We start from the raw sequence: 13,839 nt of genomic DNA, 5'->3' as shown, positions 1-13,839 counted from the left end.
CCATAGATTTCCTGGCCTTAATTTTGTATCCTGCTACATTTCCAAATTCATTTATTAAGTCTAATAGTTTTTTGATGGAGTCTTTAGGGTTTTTTATGTATAATACCATGTCATCTGCAAATAAGGACAGTTTTACTTCTTCTTTTCCAATTTGGATGCCTTTAATTTCTTCTTCATGTCTAATTGCAATGGCTAATACTTCCAGTACTATATCGAACAGGAGTGGTGAGAGTGGGCATCCCTGTCTTGTTCCTGATCTTAGGGGAAATGGTGTTCATTTTTGTCCATTGAGTATGATGTTGGCTGTGGGTTTGTCATATATGGCTTTTATTATGTTGAGGTACGATCCTTCTATTCCCACCTTGCTAAGAGTTTTTATCACAAATGGGTGTTGGATTTTGTCAAATGCTTTTTCTGCATCAATTGATATGACCATGTGGTTTTTTTCTTTTTTATTATTATTATTAGTTAAGGTATTACAAATGTGTCCTCATCCTCCCCCAACTATGTGGTTTTTTTCTTTCAATTTGTTTATGTGATGTATCATGTTTATTGATTTGCGGATATTGTACCATCCTTGCATCTCTGGGATAAATCCTACTTGGTCATAGTGTATGATCTTTCTGATATACTGCTGGTTCCGATTTGCTAAGATTTTATTGAGGATTTTGGCATCTATGTTCATGAGGGATATGGGCCTGTAATTCTCTTTCATTGTGTTGTCTTTATCTGGTTTTGGTATGAGGGTGATGCTGGCTTCATGGAATGAGCTTGGAAGTGTTCCTTCCTCTTGGATTTTTTGTAGTAGTCTGAGGAGGATAGGTTTTAGTTCTTCCTTGAATGTTTGGTAAAACTCCCCTGTGAAGCCATCTGGTCCTGGGCTTTTGTTTGCTGGAAGCTTTTTGATGACTGCTTCAATTTCCTCCATAGTTATTGGCCTATTGAGATTTTTAGATTCTTCCTGATTGAGTTTTGGAATGTTGTATTTTTCTAGGACTATGTCCCTTTTCCAGGTTGTCTAATTTGTTGGTGTAGAGTTGTCCATAGTATTGTTTAACAATCATTTGTATTTCTGTGGGGTCTGTTGTTATTTCATCTCTATCATTTCTGATTTTGTTTATTTAGGTCCTCTCTCTTTGCTTCTTGGTGAGCTGGGCTAGAGGTTCATCAATCTTGTTTATCCTTTCAAAGAACCAGCTCTTGGTTTCATTGATTTTATGTATTGTTTTTTTGGTCTCTATGTCATTTATTTCTGCTCTAATCTTTATTATCTCCTTCCTTCTGCTCACTCTGGGCTTTTCTTGTTGCTCTCTTTCTAATTCTTTGAGTTGTAGAGTTAGATGATTTACTTCATTTTTTCTTGTTTTTTTGAGATAGGCCTATAGAGCTATAAACTTCCCTCTCAGGATCGCTTTCATTGGTTTTGGATTGTTGTGTTTTCATTGTCATTAGTTTCCAGGATGTTTTTAATTTCTTCTTTGATCTCATTTGTAACCCAATCAATATTTAATAACATGCTATTCAGCTTCCAAGTGTTTGAGTATTTTGGGTTGTTTTTATTGTAGTTTATTTCTAATATTATGCCATCGTGGTCTGAGAAGATGCTTGGTTTGATTTCAATCTTCTAGAATTTGGAGAGACTTTGCCTGTGGCCCAATATGTGGTCTATTTTTGAATCTGTCCCATAACCCCTTGAGAAGAACGTATATTTTGTGGCTTTGGGGTGAAGTGTTCTGAAGATGTCAATTAAGTCCATCTGATCTAGTGAGTCATTTAGGATTGCTGTTTCTTTGCTGATTTTTTGTATAGAGGATTTATCCAGTGATGTCAGTGGTGTATTAAAATCCCCTACTATGATTGTATTGTTGTCGATCTCTCCTTTGATATCTTCCAGTTTTTTTATGTATTTGGGTGCTCCTGCATTGGTTGCATATATGTTTATCAGGGTTATATCTTCTTGTTGTATTGATCCCTTTAGTATTATGAAGTGGCCTTCCTTATCTCTTGTTATGGCCTTCACTTTGAGGTCTATTTTGTCCGGTATAAGTATTGCTACCCCAGCTATTTTTTCATTTTCATTTGCCTGAAAGATACTCTCCATCCCTTCACTTTCAGTCAGTGTGAGTCCCTTCTTCTGGGGTGGGTCTCTTGTAGACAGCAAATGTATGGGTCATGTTTTTTTTATCCATTCAGCCACTCAATGTCTTTTGGTTGGAGCATTTAGTCCATTTACGTTTAAAGTTATTATTGAAAGGTACTTGTTTGTAGCCATTTCTTTTTTGGTGTGGCTGTTTTCTTTCTGAGCTTTTTATTTCTTCTTTTTACACCAGTCCCTTTAGCATTTCTTGCATTGCTGGCTTGGTGGTGATAAACTCCATTAGCCTTTTTTTGTCTGTGAAGCTTCTTATTTCCCCTTCTATTTTTAATTTTAGCCTTGCTGGATAGAGTATTCTTGGATTCAGTCCTTTGCTTTGTGTCACTTTGTAAATTTCTGTCCATTCTTTTCTGGCCTGATGTGTTTCTGTTGAGAAATCATTTGATAATCTAATGGGAGATCCCTTGAATGTAACTTTCTGTCTCTCTCTTGCAGCCTGTAAGATTCTCTCTTTGTCCTGAACATTTGCCATGGTAATTATGATGTGTCTTGGTGTGGGTCTTTTCGGGTTCACCTTGTTTGGGACTCTCTGGGCTTGTGTGATTTTTTTCTTCCCCACCTCTGGGAAGTTTTCTGATATTATTTCTTCAAATAGGTTTTCTAACCCTTGTTCCTCTTTCTGTTGTTCTGGCACCCCTATTATTCTTATGTTGTTTCGTTTCATGTTGCCCCATAGCTCCCTTAGGCTCTCCTCCTGTCTTTTAATTTTTTTCTCCAATTGCTGTTCAGTTTGGGTGTGTTTTGTTTCCCTGTCTTCTAATTTGCTAATTCGGTCCTCTGCTTCTCCTAGTCTACTGTTGAAACTTTCAATGGTGTTTTTTATTGCAGCTATATAACTCTTCTTTTCTTCTTGGTTCTTACATAATTTATTGACTTTTTCATCTGTTTCTTCTTGCTTCTTGCAGAAGTTGTTGATTTTTTCCTCCATCTGGTTTATGCACTCTAGGACCCTTAATCTGAGTTCTTTTTCTGTCATGTTGCATGCCTCTGTATCACTTAGCTGCTTTTCTGGTGAATCCTCCTTTTCTTTCCTTTGGGGGTTTCTTTGTCTATCCATGTTTGATCATACCGCCATATCTAGATGTTGAGTCATTCAGTGGCTGCTCCTTGGGTGGCAGTGGCTCCTCGGGCTGCAGTTGTTCCTCAGGTGGTTGTGGTAGCAGCTGCTCCTCAGTTGTTAGCAGCTCCTCTGGTGGTTGCTATTCACGGTTGTGGTGCTCAAGTTTAAAGATTTAAAATATTTATTGGTAAAGATGTTTTCCATTGACCTTCTGATAAAGTAGTTATATAATAGGGTGTGTTCAATCTTGAGAGAATATATATAGTAACAGTCTGGATGATATATATAGTGTATCCTAAAAAATTTATAATTATTAAATCTACATTTGAATAATTATTAAATCCAATGGGTTAAATATGAAAAAAATGAAACATCAAATAAGCTATCAGAAAAAAAGTGTGTATATATTTTGGGGGGGACACCTTGTATAAATATGATATTCATCTATAGTAATAAAAGAGTAATATGCTAATTAGACTGGACAGCCAAATGACTTCTGGATGTCATTCCAGGTGTCCTTTGGGACAAAGCCATGGTGGTGGGGGTCGAGGAAGAGGCAGTAAGGGGCAATCAGGCAGGCAGGTGAGCAGTTGGGGACAATCAGGCAGGCAGGCAAGTGGTTAGGGGTGATCAGACAGGCAGGTGAGCAGTTAGGGATGATCAGGCAGGCAGGAAAGTGGTTAGGGGTGATGAGGCAGGCAGAGGGGTTAGGGGCAACCAGGCAGGCAGACAGAGTGGTTAGGGGTGATGAGGCAGGCAGGCGAGTGGTTAGGTGCAATGAGAAGCATGCAGGGTGGTTAGGGGCAATCAGGCTGGCAGGCAGAGGGGTTAGGGGCAATCAGGCAGGCAGACAAGTGTTTAGGGGCGATCAGGCAGGCAGACAAGCAAGTAGTTAGGAGTCAGTGGTCCTGGATTGCGAGAGGGATGTCCTACTGCCGGTTTAGGCCCGATCCCACAGAGATACCTGTGGGATCGGGACTAAACTGGCAGTTGGATATCCCCCAAGGGGTTCTGGATTGAAAAAGGGTGCAGGCCGGGCTTAGGGACCCTCCCCCCCTCCCTCATGCACGAATTTTGTGCACTGGGCCTGTAGTACATGTATAAATACATACATTTACATACATATATAGGTATATATAAAACAATGATGAAGAAATAATAGTGGCCCTGACCAGTTTGGCTAAGTGGATAGAGCATCGGCCTACGGACTGAAAGGTCCCGGGTTCAATTCCGGTCAAGGGCATGTACCTTGGTTGCAGGCACATCCCCAGTAAGAGGTGTGCAGGAGGCAGCTGATCGATGTTTCTCTCTCATTGATGCTTCTAACTCTCTATCCCTCTCCCTTCCTCTCTGTAGGATATCAATAAAATATATATTTTTAAAAAGAAATAATAGTGATCAGATTTTCATTAAAAGCTATCTTCTGTCTGTTTGGGTCATGTTGGTGCTTTGATGAGATCTAAGATATTATGTAAAGGCATTTTATAAAAGTAGGATATATGTGCTAAATTTCATTTTATCTGAAATGTCTATTTCTTTAAATCTCTGTGTATCTTTCACACAGGTTTTATTTATGTCTCTTTTTCATGTATACATCCAGACAAAGCTCAATTTATCATACTTTATATGATATTTGATATAGAAACAATATAAACATATTCCTGAAAAGCAGAGCATAAATACAATGAAAAAGAGATGGTGAGAGAACCCCCAATGAAAATATTCAATATGAAAAATCTGGATTCAAGTTTTCTGCAGCCAAATGGTGTTAATGTGTTAATTTAATATATACATTTTCTGTTTCATTTTTCCCCAATAATATATATTACATGCTAATGCTCCTGACTCATTTTCAAAATGTAGTTATTTACAAAAGAACGCAGATTAGAAGACAGTATAACTAATTGACCTTAATTCTTTTATGATAGGCAAGAACTAAAATAGCTTATCAATTATATTACAGATCAATTTAATTTATAATCTCTTTATGTTTTAGTTTTCTAGACTATCTACTTATTTCTATCATAATTATCTCTCTTGTATGAGAGAACATACTTAAACTAAATCTAGCACCAAAACATAGTTTCCCAAAGCTGCTTCCTTTCAAATAAGTATTTTCTAAAATGCTCTCAAGTTGAATAATTGCTAGGAATCTTTTTAAACTTATTTCCTTTTGGCCCTTCAGAGGCTAGAAACAATACAATTGTTAAAATTGTAATTCTGTGAATTTTTGAAATAGTATAAATACTGTAAGTTTCAAAAGCCATTAGAAGAAAAAAAAAAGATTTGCTTGCTTGGGCTCAAGATGAAAAATATCATCTCCATTTGTTGCTAAGTTTGTCCAGAAATTCCAAACAGAGTTTACATTGACTGGGTTTGTAGCTCTGGCTATTTTAAGATAACTAAACTAAAGTTAATTTCACCAGCTTTGTTTACATTTTCAAAATTATCACAGGGTTGACAATATCAGCCACCAACCAGCATGCACACAACTGTTTGGTCTAAACTTTTGAGTCCAACCATAATATCTGGAAATTCTTTTATTTCATTTTTTTAAATATATTTTATTGATTTTTTACAGAGAGGAAGGGAGAGGGATAGAGAGTTAGAAACATCGATGAGAGAAACATCGATCAGCTGCCTCCTGCACACCTCCTAGTGGGGATGTGCCCGCAACCAAGGTGCATGCCCTTGGCCAGAATCGAACCTGGGACCTTTCAGTCCGCAGGCCGACACTCTATCCACTGAGCCAAACAGGTTATGGCTCTGGAGATTCTTTTAAATAAAAAATTGAGGAGGGGGAGAAATTCTCAAAAATTGCCTTATTTGATCACATGACTTAATGACTTTTCTTTTTTTTTTTCTTTCTTCCTGATGTTGAGATTTTGGAGCATTTGTAGGAACCTTGCTTTTGTTGTATAATGGATAGAAAAGAATGTTCAGTGGGTAACCTCGCTCACAATAGTTCTTCATTATCTCTTGGCTGGAGAAAGTTTGGCTCAATCCACAAAACATGGCGAGTGCTGGCTTCTGAGCACTGAACAACCAACCAACTGAGTGATGTTCTTAATCTTATTCTGAGTCACGGCACACCATCCACTGGGTTTACCAGAAAAGATACAGAGTGGGGGGAAAGCGGGTTTACCAGTACAGTTGTGAGTACATGAAACAGAATTTATTGTTGTGTTATTATTTATTAATTAATGTATTATTTTCCATACAAACAACTGTGAACCTACTTCTGCCCCACCCTATACATATAATATGAATTTGGGAAAATAAAAAATTAGATCTCAAATCTAGTACTGAACTCTGCTTGGTAATGAATGCTCACTAATACTTCCTTAATAACTAATAAATGCTGGGAAAGCTAGAAAGGAATTTGTAAATTTTAGAAAAATTGTAGAAGCCATAGACTCTGTAAAACTATCTATGAATAATAACCCATGACTCAGTAAAATGTAGCTGTGACTATTTTTCATATAATCAAACAAACTGATTTTCTTATATGCCATGAACTTAAAAACCATTTACATCAGTCAGGCCCTGGCTGGTTTGGCTCAGTGCTTTTAGCATTGGCCCATGCACTGAAGGGTCTCAAATTCTATTCCCAGTCAAGAGCATGTACCTCGGATACAGGTTCAATCCCTGGCCCAGTAAATGTGCGTGCAGGAAACAGCCAATTGATGTATCTCTCTCAGATCAATGTCTCTCTCTCTCTCTCTCTCTCTCTCTCTCTCTCTCTCTCTCTCTCTCCTTCCCCCTCCCTCCCATTCTCTCTCTAAAAATCAATGGGAAAAATATGCTAGGATGAGGATTATCAACAGCAAAAGCCACCAGTTATTTTTAGCATAATTAAAGAAAATCTTAAAGTTCTTTGGGTGAAATAACTTTGAAATCATGATTTTATATTTTTACAATGTAAAAATCATACTTATAAAAATAATGTAAATTATTCAAATGCATACTTAATAAATAGAAATGTAGTTTTTTTATCAACAGCCAAAATAGAGTAAAACATTTAAAACATAGATATATTTTATTCTTCTACCATAACTTTTATTTAAGGTTACTGAAATCTATATAGACTATTTCTACATGTCTTTAAATATATGTACACACACACACACACATATATATATATATATATATATATATATATATATATATATATATATATATTCATAGAAAGTAGAATGGTGGTTCCCGGGGTGAGGAGGTAAAGGAAATGAGATGTTGGCCAAAGGGTACTAAGTTGCAGTTATGTAGAGTGAATAAGTCGAGAGCAGCATGAGGACTATAGTTACTGTTACTGTATTGTATTGTGGAAATTTGCTGAGAGTAGATCTCAGGTGCTCTCACCTCCCTGCCACCCCACGCATGGATCACACAGTTGGTTATTAGCTAAATGATAATTGGCTTGAACACAGTGATCATTTTGCTATGTATATTTATAACAAAACACTTTGTTGTACACCTTTAATACATAATTTTTATTTTAAAATATAGAAGAGGTTATTGGATTTCTTCAGTGACAAATATACTAATTTTCCCCATTTCTCAGCTTTTAAAAATGAGAGTATGCCATTATTTTACTCACTTATCTGATTGAAAATTCCTAATACAGCCCTAGGCAGTGTGGCTCAGTTGCACCAAAGGGTCACTGGTTCAATTCTCAGTCAGGGCACATGCCTGGGTTTCAGGCTCAATCCCCAGTGTGGCGAGTACAGGAGGCAGCTGATCAATGCTTCTCTCTCACATCTCTCTCTTTAACCCCCTCTCCATGCCTCTTTTTCTAAAATCAATAAAAACATATTTTTAAAGAAGAAAAAAATTCCTAATACAGATTATAAAACCTTGAAGACTGAAATTATATATTTTATAGAGCTTAATAAAGTGTTCTCTGTATACAGTAAAAAAAAAATTGTTGAAAAAAATAGCAGAAGGTTCAGAACTAGTCAAGATGTGTGTGATCTTGGGCAATTCACTTATTCTGTGCCTCAGTTTCCTCATGAGTGAATTTTAGGATGTTTCACTGGATTGCAGTACTAAGTGGTTGTATGGTTTTAGATATGTTACACATGAAGGCACGTTGAGAAGAAAAAATTGTTTGCTAATCATAAAAATTTTATGGCTTAATAGTAGTATTAGGGTCTACCGTAGTTTCTGTGGAGAATGAGTTTGCTGCATTTGAAACTGGAAAACTGGGGAGACAAAATATATAATATCCAGGAAAATTGTGATAAGGATTTGTTTGCTGTAAATCTCATGCAGCCTTAGGGTCTCTGCCAGAAATCTGGCCAGAAATTGAGAAAGACAAAAGCATTCTTTCTCAAAGAGAGGCCACATGTGTCTGACCTGGAGCCATCACGGGACTTAGGAAAAGTCACTGCCACACATGATTTCCTGCTGTTCTTTTCTTGTTCCACTGAGGTTTTTGAGGGACTGCAAGTCCATGTCTCTGTCCAGATGGGTTATTCTGTACCTTCCCTGCGGATGAGTACATCCAGGCAGGTGGGGACACTGGTTGTCACTGTTACTAGTGGTTTTCAGACCCCCATTCTGGGATCAAGTATAATCCCAGACATACAAGATGCCATACTTTTCTTATCTGTGTCTATTTTACAGCCAATAACACAAATGATTATTTTAGAAAAGCAGGCGCTGCAGAGGGAATAGCAATTACACCTTCATTAGTATAAACTCAGACTTCGTATGCATTAGCTATCTCTATTTGAGATGAGAGGTTCTCAGTGGCTTCTACGGCATACTCCTTTTTAACAAGACCTCGAATTTACATACCATCTAAATAATTAAAAACAGCAAATCACATACAAACAGAGAATCTAGGGCACTTTATTTTTTAAAATAGCAATATTAAGATAAGTGTATTTTTAAATGCAGTGTAAAGAGTCCATATGGAGCTCATCTATGTCCTATCAAATGCTGCAAGGCTCCCAGGGAGAAGCCCTTGTCTTGCTGTGTCACCATCTGTTGAGAGAAATGCATTTACACATATCCTACAGGCCACTGGGGTTTTTTGTTTGTTTGTTTTCCTTAAAGAATGGGCTTCCTAAATATGGACAACATGCCATGTTTTAGACTCAAGTTCTTCTTCGGCCATTTTTTTTCTAAATTACTAAAAGGCTCTAATAACAAATGCAGTTCATCCAGGTGGGAACTTGTGAATGGGGGTCCCAACTGCCCCCCCTGCCAGCCTGGTCGCCCCCAAGTGCACCCCCACCCCTGCTGGCCTGGTCACCCCCAGCTGCCTCCCCTGCTGGCCTGGTCACCTCTCACAGCCGCCCCCCCCCCCCAGCCTGGTCACCCCACGCAGCCTGCTGTTCAGTCGTTTGGTCATCCCTCACTAACACCCCTGCTGGCCTGGTCGCCCCATGTAGCCTGCTTGTTTGGTCGTCCCTCATTAACTCCCCTGCCAGCCTGGTCACCCCACGCAGCCTGCTTGTTCAGTCATTCGGTGGTCCCTCACTAACCCCCTGCTGGCCTAGTTGTAGGCAGCCACCTCGTGAGGGTGTGTGGGTTAATTTGCATATTGCCTCTATATTATAGAGGATAACTTTGTCTTTTCCAGAATTTCATATCGTTGGAATCATACACTATGTAGCCTTTCAGATGGTCCTCATTTACTTAATAATGTGTATTTAAGTTCCCTCTATGTTTTTTCATGGCTTGATAGCTCTTTTTTTTTAGTACTGAAAAATATTCCATTGTCTGGATGTAATACAGTTTATTTATACATTTACCTACTGAAGGACATCTTGGTTGCTTTCAGTCCTTCTATTTATTTCCTACATAGTGCTCATCATGAGCTAACATACTCTTTACTTGATTTGTTTATTTTTGTCTGTAGCTTCTACACCACCCCACAACTCTTCATATAACCTTGATGAGGCCAGGGGTTTCCATTTTGTTCTCTGCTATAACCCAGAATGCAGAACAGTGCTAAGATATAGTAGATGCTCAAGAAATATATGTTCAATGAAAGAAAATACAGAGATATTTTCCAAAAGGTACAAAAGTTACTAAATGTACCTCCAGTCATATGCTACCACATAATGTATAAAGTACATTTTAGCTGTACAAAGGTCACAGCTAATGTCCATCAATAATGAATATAATGTGCTTAGCCAGATCCTGAAACACAGTCAGGTTTCTTCAGCTATTTTCTTTCTACAAAAATGTGAGCTCTTGGGCACAGAAACTTATTCTGGGCACTGAGAACAATGCCTGGCACATAATAGGTGCTCCAACAATATTAATTGGATGGATAATATGATGTTTGTCTCATTTTATTGGTTTTTATTAATTGATCATTTGTTTTAATTGTCAGGTACTTTTAGTGAATTCAAAAGATGTTAAATATTATTTTCGAAGTAATGACTTAAACATGAACATAATTTATCATGTTGTTTGGTCCAAGCTCAAATTTAATTTACTGCCATAATCTGAAAAAAAAATTATTATTTTATCTCCTTCATGGCATTACTAGTATGTCAGTTAAACCAATGTGAAGAGGGAACCAAGATGGCAGTGTAAGTACACTCGATACTCTCATCCTCCCACAACCACATCAAAACTACAACTAAAATGCAGAACAGCCATCATTTAGAACCACCTGTAATCTGGCTGAACAGAAATTCAACAACTAGGGAAGTAAAGAAGAAAGCACAATGAGACTGGTAGGAGAAGCAGAGGCCCAGAACAAGCTGGTCCAACACCCACATGTGGTGTTTTTTTTAAATTGGCAGAGATATCTTGGCGTCAGAGGTACCCTGTGAGGAGCAAGGGGTCCCAACCCCACACCAGACACCTCAACCCAAGCTTCCAGTGCTGGGAAGAGAAATTCCCATAACTTCTGGCTGTAGCAACTAGCAGGGATTGTGGGTGAGTGACACAGAGGCTGCAGGAGTCCCCGGCAGTTCCTCTTAAAGGGCTAGCGCACTGATTTACCTGGACTCACTTCCTCTGAGTTCTAGCACTGGGGCAGCAGCTTGAAAGGATTCAGGGACATATGAGAGGAATTAAATTGTCTGGCATCAGGGAAAGAACTCAGGGCAGCTTTCTCCCAGACAAAAGTGCTGAGACTTCCCTCAACAGAGCTGACTGACAGGTGCCATATCTGAGTCTCCATCAACCTGGCCCACACTGTTCACCCCACCCTGATAATTCCCTGATATTGCACCCCACCTAATTTGTAGTCGCACCCAAATTGTTTTCAGTGTCCTTTCCCAGATGAATGGCCTGTTCTGGCTCAGGTTATAGACTTTCCTAAAATCTCTTAAACAAGCAGCAGCTGGACTCAGTGTGCCCATAACTCTCAATAAGTGGCCCTAAGCCTGGTACTAGTAGCAGCTTGACAAGGTTCACAACTTGGCCTCTTCTGGGCACCTATAAGCCCAACACAAGTATCAGCCATCTGCAGATTACTCCGTAGCTCCTGACAGGCTTCCCCAGGCAAAACTGAGGCAGTGGCTAACTTTGTACCTCCTGGGAGGACCTAGAGCCAGTGCACCCAGTGGACAGTTTCATACCATGCCAGTTTACAAGGCTACCATATACACGAGTAACACACTCAAGGGGAAAAGTGAATACCAAAGCCCCTCTGAGGCAAGTCCTGCTCCATAGGGGTGTCTCCTGCACAGCACCTCTTTTGCTGTAGTCACAGTTGGTCCTCACAGCCAATTGACCTGGAGGTTGATTCCAACAGTAATCAAAGCTCAACCACAAGAGGAGAGTACACACAGCCTAAACAGGGGTGTACCTAGAGTGCCCATCTCAAATGAGTGGGGAGGCTAAGCCACTGGACCCTACAAGACATCTACTTCACAAGGCCACTCTAGCAATTCCAGGAGACATAGAAGCTCTACCTAATACATAGAAACAATCACAGGTAAGTAGCCAAAGTGCAGAGACAAAGAAACATGTCACAAATGAAAGAACAGAAGAAATCTCCAGAAAAAGAACTAAGTGAAACAGAAGCAAGCAAACTACTAGATATAGAATTCAAAACAATGGTTATAAGGATGCTCAAGGAACTTAATGGGACCTTCAAAAAACTTAGTAAGAATTACAAGGAAATTAGTAAGAAAATCAAAGACATGAAAAAGGACCAGTTAGAAATGAAGGATACACTAACTAAAACAAAGAATACTTTACAGGGATTCAACAATAGAGTAGAGGATGCTGAGAATCAAATTAGTGGTTTGGAATATGAGAAAGCAAGAAAACACCCATCCAGAAGAGTAAAAAGAAAAAAGAATCCAAAAATACAAAGAGAGTGTAAAGAACCTCTGGGACAACTTCAAGGATACCAACATTCACATCATGGGGGTGCCAGAAGGAAAAGAGAAGGAGCAAGAAATTGAAAAATCTATTTGAAAAAATAATGACAGAAAACTTTCCCTAGCTGGTGAAAGAAATAGACTTACAAGGCCAGGCAGCACAGTCCCAAACAAGAGGAACCCAAAGAGGCCCACACCAACACCCAGCATAATTAAAATGCCAAAGGTTAAAGACAAAGAGAGAATCTTAAAAGCAGCAAGGGAAAAGCAGTTAGTTACCTACAAGGGAGTACCCATACGACTGTCAGCTGATTTCTCAACAGAAACTTTGCAGGCCAGAAGGGAGTAACAAGAAATATTCAAAGTGAAGAATAGCAAGGACCTACATCCAAGATTACTCTACCCAGCAAAGCTATCATTTAGAATTGAAGGTCCGATAAAGAGCTTCACAGATTAAAAACAAAGTAAAGGAGTTCATCACCACCAAACCAGTATTACATGTAATGTTGAAGGGTCTTCTTTAAGAAGAAGAAGGAAAAAAAAGACCAAACATATGAACAATAAAATGACAATAAATACATATCTATCAATAATTGAATCTAAAAATAAAAACAATCTAATGAACAAAATAAACTGACAAATAAAATAGAACCAGATGCATGGAAGCATGGAACAAACTGACAAATCTCAGAGGGAAAGGGTGGGGGGGACAAGGAAGAGATTAACCAAAGATCTTATATGCATATATGCATTACCCATGGACACAGCCAATAGGGTGGTGAAGGCCTGGGGTGGGGCAGGATCTGGGTGGAGGAGGGCAATGTGGCGGGGGGGGGGGGGGAGTGGAGGAGTGGGGGACATCTGTAATATTCTCAACAATAAATATATTTTTTAAAAAGCAATATGAAGAGAAAAAATATTTTTTAAAAAGAGAGAAAAATATTTATGTGCAAATGTTTTATGAATGTATCACTTGCTAAAGGGTGAAAAGAGACACATTAGCAAATTCTTCAATGGCTGTGGAATTTGAATCATCAGTGACTATTGGGAATCTCAGTAAAGACATAAACTAGGATTACAACGAACTTTTTAGGGAATATATCCTCTTGCCCTGATCCCCCAAAAAAGTTAAAACAAGAGAGTCTCAATCTTGTTTAGGAGACATGGAAGGATGTATTTCATTAAGGGGAAAAATATAACATTTTTATGGATAAGTATAATACATGGTGAATGCGGTGATTCTTATTAACTTACCCATCATTGTTAATATCTGATACTGCAACTGTATATCCAAAATAAGATGCCATCTGCAAAGGACAAAA

The 13,839-nt window shown here is 38.6% G+C and overlaps 1 protein-coding gene across 1 annotated transcript in view; it reads right to left on the bottom strand.

Moving 5' to 3' along the window:
* ITGA8 (integrin subunit alpha 8) overlaps positions 1 to 13,839 on the bottom strand; it is a 206,155-nt gene that overhangs the window by 130,111 nt on the left and 62,205 nt on the right. Inside the window, exon 11 of the mRNA XM_081087480.1 lies at positions 13,772 to 13,824. Coding sequence (XP_080943606.1) covers positions 13,772 to 13,824 — 53 coding nt within the window. The remainder of the gene's footprint in view (positions 1 to 13,771; positions 13,825 to 13,839) is intronic.

Source organism: Myotis nattereri (genome assembly GCF_964212035.1).
Source record: "Myotis nattereri genome assembly, chromosome: 1".
Lineage (NCBI taxonomy): Eukaryota > Metazoa > Chordata > Mammalia > Chiroptera > Vespertilionidae > Myotis > Myotis nattereri.
Note: the sequence above shows the minus strand (reverse complement) of the source record. Positions and strands in the feature narration are given on the sequence as shown.